Raw genomic sequence first — 11423 nt, forward strand, 5'->3', positions numbered from 1 at the left:
TATTTTCTAATAATAAAAAAAATGAGTTATTAACAGTAAAGTTACCGGTTATTGCCAACAAATTAAAGGTGCTATAAAATAGTATTATAAATAATTGTACCTGAAGTTCGTATTTTAGTACTTGAAAGAAGTTATATAAACACAAAATAGGTATAAAATGTGGTTTTTTATAAGACACGCTGAATCCTTTAATAATTCTACGAAAAATAATGATTCAACAGATACAAAAAACAAATATAATGATAAAAGAGTGCCTGACCCACACTTAACAGAAACAGGATTTAAACAAGCAAAAATAACAGCAGAATATCTAGCATCTAAAGACAACAAGGTTTGGCAACAACAGGGCGAAGATCAAAAAGAAGTGTGCCTAACCGAACCTATATTTGGAGGGATATACTGCTCCCCAATGCAGAGATCGTTAGACACTGCCTTCGAAATACAAAGAACATTAGGATGTCCAGTTTATGTAAATGCGGAGTTGTGTGAAGTTGGAGGCGTATTTCACGGGAAAAGGAACCATGGCTATGAAGGTGAAGTTGACAACAGAACATGTACTGGGAAAAAAAGGCAAGACATATTGAAAGAGTATCCAGAATTTATACTTGATGACAATATTACAGATGAGGGATGGTGGGGAAAACCACAAGAAAGCTTCAAAGATGCGATCAAAAGAGCACATAAGGTCTCGGAATGGCTTTGGGAAGTAAGTTACAATAATATTTCGCAATACGGAGTAGAGTCTCAAAGAAGAGTGAACATTCTGATTACACACGGACTCTTTCAAGATTTGTTAATGAAAAAACTCCTCCAGAGGGAACCACTTCCTTCCTGCGAAGAATCTCTTTTCTTTCCATGTGAAAATTGTGCCATTAGCCAAATATCACTGGTTAAAAATCCTCATCCAGACAAAAAGAGTTCAGGGGGTACGGAGAAAGGAGAAGTAAAGTCGAGAATGTGCATATGCATTAAGTGGAACTCAACTTCTCATCTTACAGATGAATCTCTCAGAAAATCTGCTAGAATATTTCCTTATATGGAGAAAATAAAAAATATTAACTGATATTTATCTTCAGAAAAGGCGCCACGCAAGGCGGGTACCACTTGAGACGGACAAACTAGACGAGTTAATATATAAATAAATAGAGTAAAAAATTGTAATGCGGTTATTATTGTATTTAACATACCTATCTGACTGTTAGTTATTAGTAATATACTTGTGTTTTTGAACGAATTTGAACTAGTGATAATTTTACGTTTATTATACAATAATTAATATTATAGTTAATTTATTAATAACTAAATAGGCACTTCAACTTTACATACCCTTATTTTTGAATTTTAGTATACACTCGCCTTGTATTTAAATATATTGAAAAAACAAAGACATGATAAATTACGTATAATAATAAAGTCAATTATATATTGAGAATAAAGTAAAAAGGAGCAGATTTAATATTAGTAGTCGACAGGAATCTATATTTTTATTCTCTTCAAGTTTATATAGAGTCATTGAGGAATATATAGAGGATTTAATAGGAGAATAATAAAATGGCAACCTTTTCAACATCGGATGTAAAGTTATTTGGAAAATGGTCCTATGATGATGTCAATGTTTCTGACTTATCTTTAGTTGATTACATTGCCGTTAAGGACAAGGCTTGCGTGTATGCACCAATAACTGCAGGCAGATACCAAGTTAAGCGTTTTAGAAAGGCATTGTGTCCAATAGTAGAGAGACTCGTTTGTTCTTTAATGATGCACGGGAGAAATAATGGTAAGAAAAACCAGGCAATTCGCATTGTACGTGCTGCTTTTGACATCATAAATCTCGTTACAGATCAGAATCCAATTCAGGTGTTTGTCGACGCAGTTAAAAATGGAGGTGCTCGTGAAGATTCTACAAGTATCGGTTCTGCAGGTGCTGTTAGACGTCAAGCTGTTGACGTTTCTCCATTAAGGCGTGTTAACCAAGCTATTTATCTAATTTGTACCGGTGCTCGTAATCAGGCATTTAGAAACATTAAGACAATAGCCGAATGTCTTGCAGATGAGATTATGAATTGTGCAAAAGAGAATCCAAATAGTTATGCTATTAAGAGAAAAGACGAGGTTGAACGCGTAGCCAAGGCAAACCGTTAAGTGCTTCCGGTCTTATTATTCGATGGATACTGGATATACTTTTACTGTATTCTTAAGAAGAAGCTACTCTTTTAGTTTAATTAGAATGATAGTATACCAGGATATGAAGGGTTAATGTGATCTTTCTAATCCGAATAAACTTTCTTAAATTCACGTAATTGTCTTTGCATGTATTTATCATTTAGTTTATTTCGATACATTAAGCATTTGAGCTTTTAGCTTCTCACCTGTTTTTTTCAACCTTTGTTTATTGAATTTGAGGTTGGTATGGAGGAATTTGCATACATGTTGCTCCAGTTGGTAGGCATAGCTGCACAATTGCTGTTTCAAACAAGTCATCGTTGCAACAGATGAATCCTACGCCAGGTGTAAAATTGAGGTAATATTGCCTTAATTAAACATTTGTTACTGTGTGTTGACTTTATAATTAATGAATTAGTACTTGAATTATTTGGCATGGCGATAAGTTGTCCAGGATAATGAAAGCCAATAAACTATTAAATTAGCGTTGTATTTGAATAGTTAATGCAAACAATGCATAAAAAGCGTGATAAACACAAATTTATATACAAATATTTAAAAATAGTAAAAGAGACAAATGTAATTAAGTCCTAATTATATATCGTGTTTGGCTAGGTTTTTGGAGAATAACGTCTTTCTTAAAATAATCAATCTCAAATTTTCTAGATTTTTGAGTAGCTGAAAAACCAACAGAAAAAACATCCCCTACTTTTGAGTTACTTAGTTCGTCAGTGTAAATCCAATAATTAAGTAAGTAAAGAACATTGTCGTTGTTTACTCCATTAGGAAATGTCTCAGCTATATTGTGATTAATATTGTTAACGTCGTAAAATGAAGTGTCAAAAGCATTATCACCACTATTGTTTGTTTTCGATGACATTAATTTACCATTACTATTATTATAGGTATCTAGAATTCTATGTCTCGAATTCTTCTTTTGTACCTTATTTGATTTTGATTTTTCAATATAAGCTGGAAGAAACCTATTGTTTTTCTCAGAATACTTTCCACCAACATTTGATGAAAAGGGGGAGTGTTCAAGATAATCAATATGGCTTTTCAATTGAAATTTGAGAAATTCAAAATTTTCATTCTTTTTAAAACCGTCAAGATTAATCTCAGGCTTCCAATTTAAATAGTAGACGAAAACAGCTCCTGAAGTATTTAACTTATTTTTGCTGAATAAAATTCCATTATGGCTTTTACCTTTATTTTTGTTATTGGACGAAAAAAATGGAATCTTGTTTCTCATGATTACCTTAATTGAACTTGTCGAAAATATCCCTTTAAAGGGAATAATTGAGATTAACTTGAAGCTTGCTACGTTTCTTGGATCCAGTTTAAAGTGTGTCAAAGTTGTTCCTACCCAATTTAGCTCACCGGACTCCAAGATGGATGATGATATTCTTTTATGTTTAACTCTTATACACTCATTTTCAGAGTCAACCTTGTTACTACTGTTGTTCTTTGATGGCACAAGTTCGTAATCAACTTGAGGATTGTGTGTGTCACATACCATTGTACACATGATTGTAGAATCTAATGAAACATTCATTACAGATATATTTGCTTCTATTGTGTCTAAAGATTCGAGGTTTAGACAATCTTTAGTATTACACTTTTGCTTATAATCTTTCAATGTGTTGTTTCTCGTGTTCACAAGCAAAGATAGAGGCTGATGCTTTTCTTTAAACGTGTCTCTAATGTCAACTACTGAGAACGGATCTGATAAATTAACTTGACGAATGCATATCATTCCAAAACAATTGGGTGAAGCTAAATTCCCCTCAGTTTGACTTCCAACAACACTATTATGTTCATAAAAGTCTTGAGTCAATAACCAAGATAAAACCAAGTCGATATTCATGATCGAGAGTTTGTTTAAATTAATGAAATTGTGCAAATCTAGCAATAGTTGTAATGTTTCATTAGGTCTAATTAGCATTAATTTCGGATTATTACCCCTTAAGTACAAATTATGATAGTTACCATTTAACAAATTATTTGTATCATCACAATCTTTGACAGAAAGCCTAATCTTTGGAATTGCTTCTATATTACAGTCTCTCTTTTCGACAAAAGAGTTCTCATCAAAATTCGAGTTACTGGCTAACCACTTACTTGGATAAGAAGAAATGTCGTAAATGGATATTTCATCTAAAGACTCGTTTTTTATCCTCAGTAACAATTTGTTCACATTTTGATTTTTTCCTGGAAATACTGTACACGAAGCGGATATAGAGTTCTCAAAATTGAACCCAAGATTTGCAAATGTAATGCATCTACTCACCTTCCCTTTGAGTAAGCCTGAACTCTGATTCTGAAGCTGACTACTGTTGCTGCCACTTTGAGCGTTATTTTGATCATCACCAGTTTTTTTGCAATTTAGCAACACAAAACAAACGCTCCCTCTACACTTTGAATTTACCCATATTGATAAAATAAATTCACTAGGTACTCCAATCCCCCCTTCATGATTCGCGAGTTTGAATATAAATCCTTCACAATTTTTCCCACCACTATTATTGTCATTAAGCATAATATAGTCGTTAGAACAGTTGTTTACATCTATATAGTGACTGGTGTTAAATGATGGGATTACAAGTAACAGAGAATCCTTATTGGCGTTGCTATTCTTAATTTGATTCACTATTTTAATCGGAATATTGTATTTAATTCCAGAATACAGAAGTGAATCATCTCGATCAGTATGGTGATCTTTAGTTACGCCATTGCAACTTTTGGTTATATTACCAAACGTAACTGAAACATCTTGAGAGTGACTTAGTATATTGACCTTTTGTATTCCGTAATTGTCCCTGGATTGGGACGAGGTGTGGATATTATATTTATTTTGAAAGTTGAATTTTCCTGCAAGTTTATCAAAGTAAATAGAACAAGTGCTAAAGTTTTGCCTAATAGGTATTTTTCCTTCTAAAAAGAACGAAATACCTAGCAAGAAGAGCTCGCCAGATTCAAGCGGAAGAACAGAGAGTTTCTGTACTTTTAGTTCTTTTGGCTCCAAAGTAATGGTCTTCTCAAAAAACACGATACCAGACTGGTTGTCGACATAAACATCTTTACTTGTAGTATCGGAATCCTTACAAATGTGTATTTTTCCTGTTGAACCGTCCTGAATTCTAAGATGACCCCATAATTGCATTGATTCACACTTAATTGGAAAAGATAACGGATTGTATAAATAAAATTCAACACTACACATTTTTCCAATAGTTGAAAATCTTGTTGAATTGTTTATGTAATGTTGATTATGGATACACTTGAGTTTTTTGATCAAATATTGTGACTTTAATTCCGAAATCTCAGACGAATCTAGACCCACATCCACTTCTAATAAGGCGTTTATCTTCTCTACCAAAGAGCAAAATTCGTCCTCATCGCCACCAATGATGTTGTTAGAGGATTTCACCGAGTTTTGCATCTTATTTTTTGTTACATTTTGCCTTTTATGATATTTGTGATTACAAAAGTTGTTTTGCTTTAATAAATCTGTTATAATCGGAGTGTTGCTACAGCCACAATTAAAAGTATAGTTAGCATCAACGACTATGTCACTTTCCCTTCCAAATGTTTTTGAGAATGAATCGGAGTCCGTCTCTATGATCAATAAAGATCCAAAAGGGAGTAAAATTGGAAGAGGTATCTTTAGTTGCGATTGCGAACTCGGGGAGTTAAACAACTCATTGTTTCTTTCCGATCTAGATTCGGCTTGGCTAACATATATTGAAAACGAGTTAATAAATTCATTGTAGCAGCAGAAGTTTACTACATTTAATTTTTTCAAATAAAGTTCTTCATCTTTGCTTAATGAAACGCTTCCGTTGTTGCAATCACTCGCAAGTTCATGATTTAAGTTCAACCTCTCATTTATGATGTCCATAATTAACGATATGTAAATTATCGTAGCCTGGGAAAACATGGACATCTTTTGAAATAGCCTTGCAGAATGAATTTTGAAATACTTTTCAATGTACTTATAAGAAAATCTTTTAATTTGGTGCAAGAATATCAGATAATTCTGCAAAGATAGACTAAATAGATTTATTTTCTGAAAGGACTGAGCAGTGTTTGCTATACACATATTTAGGCTATTTGAGTATAGTGTACCAATTGAATTGTAAAATCTATTTCCCGTTCCATTTTGACTAGCATTACCACTTCCATTATTGAAGATTACATTGCTAGAAACGAAGTTAATAATAATAGAAATAGTAAAGTTAAGTATACCAAACACCGAACATAATTTTGCATCTATATCAACGGAATCGATATCGTTCTTGGACAGATAATCGCCATTTATGGAAAACAGGTGTCTTGGTCTCAATCTTTTGTTTGAATTTTGCAATTCATTTGAAAGTTTAATAAGCAATTCAATCAAACTTTTTGTTATATTGAGTGAATTGTCATAATCAGTCAATAAGATTTCGTCATGTCTGTATGCACTAAACAAGTAAATAACTGCAATAAAAAGAGGTTTCATAGAAAGCAACTTTCCAAACTCATCCTCGTTTCTCTGGAAATAATTTGACGAACTGAAACACGAACTTGAAACCGATTCAAAGTCTCCGTCAGATAATATCTGAGCAATTGAAATTGAGAACAAAGTAGAGCCAATGTGTAAAAACGACTTATCCAATTTGTATTCTGTTAGAATTTGTTTGTAAAAGTTAACAGACTGTTGATAAAAACCTGAAAGAAGCAATAGATCCGCCAATAATCTCGTTTGCCCCTCCAAAGATGTGCTTGAATAGTATAAATTATTGTTTCCAGCATTGCTTACAAAAGACGAAGACGAGGCTGTTTTCTTACCACTATTATAAGTTTCATTGCTTCCAGAATTTGAACCAAACAAATCAGTGCCTTCAACAGAAGACTGATGTTTAGATGTAAAAAGCGATATTTCGTGTTCAAATATTTGAGATCTTTCTTCTATATTGTTAAATACAGTTCCAACTCCAAGAGTGGAAAGAAGTCCTTCCGAATTTGAATTGCTAGAGTCATTTCTAGGTTTTCTCCATAAAATTCTAAGATGATTTTTGATGCCTTTTCTAGACTGTATAACGTAATTATTAAGTCTGTTTATAGTAGTTTCGAGCCAAGGTACGAACACATTTTTAACAGAATCTATTATAAAACTGTTCAACTGTTCCAACTCATTATGAAGAAAATATCTATTTCCTTCATATGTTTTATTGAATTCTTTAAATGGATGGCAAAAAGTACCTGGGAAAACAACAGAACTTTCATTATTATTCAAATCGCTTGTTTTTGAACCTCTGATGTTCCAAATGTAACATATACTGTCTGGAAAAGACAACTTAAAACTAGATATTATATTTTGGTCATTCTCCATAAAATTAAAGCCTGAGTTTTCATCGTTTATAAATATATATACAAAAGGAAAATCACAAAGGTATGATTCCTGGAGATAGTGCGGAATACACTTTCCATTGCTGAATTCTTTTCTTCCATATATGTAATAGTTTGAATTTCCACCAATATTATCAAAGTTTTTACCTGTTTTAAGTGAATCTGTTATTTCTATTATTGATTCAATTGGATCATCCTCAGATAAATCAACAAATATAATGCCACCTATAGGTTGCGTAATATTGTTGTCATTTAGGTAACTATATTCCTCATTAAATGCATCAAACCAACGTTTGAACCAAAATGGCAGTTGGTTATTGTATAGTACTAGGTCATCACTAACATCTTGATTAATTTTAAATTGAAAAAATTCTTTAAGTACGTATTCAAGTTGCTTTCCACCCTTACTGATTAATAAGTTTGAAACTATTTCAGTATATGGAAATAGCTTATCAAATCCATCATATGATCTTAGTGAATTCAACATGCCACTATTGCCTACTAACTCATTTAATGAGCCGTTTAAATTGTCGCCGCAGTATGAATCACAAAGTGATAAGAATTTGATACCAAAACTTTCATTAACCACTTCATTTTCCTGCAAAGTTATTCTAACACCTTCCAATTTATTACTTGGAATCCATATACTTTTACTATTGAGTGGCTTGTTAAGTATAGCATCCTTACTCAAATAAAAATCTCCTACACACTCTCTACAGCTTCTTGATTCCCAATTTACATCCTTACAGCCCTCCTCAGTTTTTGACTTATTTTTTAATTCATTATTCGGTGGCCATATAAATTCTTGGCTTGACTCAACGCTAAACGGCCTCAACAATGAAGATATTGTTAATCCAAACTCACCCTCTAGAAAGTTTCTTGCCTTCTCCGAACCAAATGCTACCACATTTGGGGATACGAATACTTTTTTAATATAATCCCTTAGAATGTCATCCTTGCTCATCTTACTTTTCACTGCAACTTTATTTCTTGTTTTTATTGAATTAGTGTTAAAATCTCTTGTTTTGCTTCCCTTGGCAATATTTTGCACCAGTATTTATCTTTAAACAAATAAAACTGCATAAATATACAGTAAATACACTAGATAATTACTCCTTTTAATATGCACATTAATTTCTTGCCTCAAACATATATTTATTTTTAAAGTACAACTTAGAGTTCCCCTTGAGGATGTGATTGGCGCCAATATTACATGTTTTTTTAATCTACCCCGAATATTGCTAAACATTAAAGAAATACAACAAAGTGAATTCTTGACATTTTAATGCTAAAATGTGTTATAAGACTCTAAATATCATTAGCTTCTCATCAATCACTTTTTTACTCTGAAACGTTACATTTGTTTCGTGAATATATGAGACATTTACATTTGATCTAAAACAAATGTATAAAGTGACATGTAGCATTCATGATTTTTGTGTTAACCGTAATTCGGGAAATTAACTGCTACTTTAGAGACAAAAAGAGTGGTTACTAAATATAAGTTTTCTTATTTCATAATTTTACAATATAAAAGAAATTTAGAAATAAATAAACATACATGGTAACTATAATTAATATTTAATCATGGCCAATCTTCTGACCCTATATTTAAGATTAGATATCGTAGCATTAAGCTCAGAATTAGAATTTTCAAGATCAAAAACCTTTTGTTTCAAGCTTGTGATCTCGTCTCTCAAATGAGACTCATTGAAACTGCCATTGTTATTCATAGTTAGAGAAATATATTTCTTGTTTAGTTGATTGTGTTGGTCTTTAAGTCTGTTAAAATCGAATTTGAGATTAGAAAGTTCTTTTGATAATTTAGACTTTTCAGTTGCAATATTTTTTATCACCTCTTGTTTTTCGGAATTTTGAGACTCAAGTTCAAGTATTCTACCTTGATATTCACTTATCTTCTGTATTTCATCTTTATAATTATTCAAGTCGTATTTTTTATATAATTCCAATTCACTATTTATATTTTCAATTTCCAATTTACTTTTCTCAACTTTATCAATTAGTTCAACCTTCTCTTGATTTGAATTATCAAGTTTAACTTTTAATTCCAATATTTCAGATTCCATATCTTTAATTTTTTTTGCATTCGCATTTTCTGTAGACAATTTAATGTTTTCACTCAGAATGCTTTTGCTGCAGTTACTACAAGTGTTTCTATTTGATTCAGAAGACGTTTCTTTGTCGTTGTTTGAAATATATATTCCACCATTATAACCATATAATAAACTCTTGTTTGTATTGAAAACATTATTCTCGCCTTTTTTAGACTCGTATACTGAATCGTTATTTGATTGAATATCACCACATTTCTCTTCTTTTTTATCTTGAATATTTATTTGTGATATAATTCCTTGATAAGCAGAAATTGTTTCGGAAAGTTCATTCTCAAGAATTAGTTTTTCATTTTTTATTTTGTTCTTGTCTTCAATATGTTTTTTCTCTTTATATAACAAGTCAACTATGTCCTCCTCAAGCTTAGTTGTGTAACTTAATATGTCTAATTTAATATAGTCATTTGTTTCATTATCATTTATGTTATTATGTGCGCCCTTGTGAGTACCAAATCTAGAATCCAATATATTACTCCATAGCGTACATTTTAATATTGTTTCTACTGAAATTAAGTGTTTCGCATTTAAACATCTAATAGTTAGTGTTAATATATCCCTAGAATTTTTGCTAGTTGCCTTGACCCTAATACTTTGTTTATGCAAATCATTTCCAGAAATCAATGTAAATTCACAATGATTGTTCGTATCAAGTATAACCTGTATGTTGCCTCCAAAGTACTTTGCTGACCATTCAGTTCTCTTTTCTGCATTAAGTCCAATACTCGAACTCATACCGTCCCTTAAAACCTTAACGTCTTCTGTTGTTATAACTAACAAATCTCTAATTAATTCCATTGAATTTAAACTATCTAAATAATTGTTTTTTTTAGGATCAAATAATATATCGTATTCATTTCCAAGTAATTTCACTGGAAATCTAACTATTCCAGATCTTATTGAATTTAGAAGCGACTTCCTCGTTGAATCATCTATGCAAATAGGGCCCAATTCACCATATGTTATATTTAATTTATCTTCCGTTTCTATTTTTGGTTTTATCTCTACTAATATTATTGTTCCTATATCATCTGCCGTTAAATCGTACACTCTTTGATTTTGTTCTATATTTGGAATATCTATAAAGTTCTCACCGTATTTTCTTCTCCACTTTATATCTAGTTCTGAAAAGTTAACATTCGAATTTATTGATTCGATCTCCAATTTTCCCATCGAGTTTAAATCACCACAATTTATTTGGATCAATCTTAATTCTTTCATCAATCTTCCATAAATTTGACCGACCTCTTTTCTAACCGTTTCATTACTTCCAACTAAACTTGGTTCTCTTGTCGTCGTAATTGCATTAATTCCAGGCTCTCTCGTATTGTTATTTAAACCATCTATTGTATTATTTATGCTTGTTAGAACATCTAAACCTCTTTTAACAGTTTCTGATCCAAAAACAAGTGACTTTATTCCGAACTGAGCTTCCTTCATACTTTGAAATTAAGCTTTACTCATACAAGCCTGTCATCAAATTTAAATTATTAAATAATTATGTTAAAAAAACTGTACTTCTAATTAACACAGTTAACTGGAAAAATACAATAGTAGTAGTGTGTTCACCTATTCACTATTTATCCTTATATTTTCAATATTGTACTACTTTTTATTTCATTTACTCTTTATTCCCTGGAAATATATTCACTATATTCCTTCATTTAACCTTAAGTGTACAACAATTCTAAATCTGTGGGGCCGGCGCCCAATAGTAAAATACATGGCATTTCCAATCTA

General features: G+C 31.6%; 4 protein-coding genes across 4 annotated transcripts; 2 read left to right on the top strand and 2 right to left on the bottom strand.

Annotated features, from left to right (window-relative positions):
- Positions 1-157: 157 nt before the first annotated feature.
- FG379_000903 (phosphoglycerate mutase domain) lies at positions 158-1063 on the top strand (the record flags this gene model as incomplete). Its single annotated transcript, XM_067326313.1, has 1 exon — positions 158-1063. One exon carries the CDS (start codon positions 158-160, stop codon positions 1061-1063), a length of 906 nt encoding a protein of 301 aa, XP_067184521.1.
- A 488-nt stretch (positions 1064-1551) lies between these two features.
- On the top strand, positions 1552-2142 carry FG379_000904 (ribosomal S5; the record flags this gene model as incomplete). Its single annotated transcript, XM_067326314.1, has 1 exon — positions 1552-2142. One exon carries the CDS (start codon positions 1552-1554, stop codon positions 2140-2142), a length of 591 nt encoding a protein of 196 aa, XP_067184522.1.
- Positions 2143-2746: 604 nt separating this feature from the next.
- Positions 2747-8518, bottom strand: FG379_000905 (putative low complexity; the record flags this gene model as incomplete). Its single annotated transcript, XM_067326315.1, has 1 exon — positions 2747-8518. The coding sequence occupies one exon, from the start codon at positions 8516-8518 to the stop codon at positions 2747-2749; it is 5772 nt and encodes a 1923-aa protein (XP_067184523.1).
- A 610-nt stretch (positions 8519-9128) lies between these two features.
- Positions 9129-11123, bottom strand: FG379_000907 (uncharacterized protein; the record flags this gene model as incomplete). The annotated part of the gene is made up of 1 exon (XM_067326317.1): positions 9129-11123. The coding sequence occupies one exon, from the start codon at positions 11121-11123 to the stop codon at positions 9129-9131; it is 1995 nt and encodes a 664-aa protein (XP_067184525.1).
- Positions 11124-11423: the final 300 nt, after the last annotated feature.

The sequence above is a fragment of the Cryptosporidium bovis genome (assembly GCF_009768925.1).
Source record: "Cryptosporidium bovis isolate 45015 chromosome Unknown contig_18, whole genome shotgun sequence".
Classification (NCBI taxonomy): Eukaryota; Apicomplexa; class Conoidasida; order Eucoccidiorida; family Cryptosporidiidae; genus Cryptosporidium; species Cryptosporidium bovis.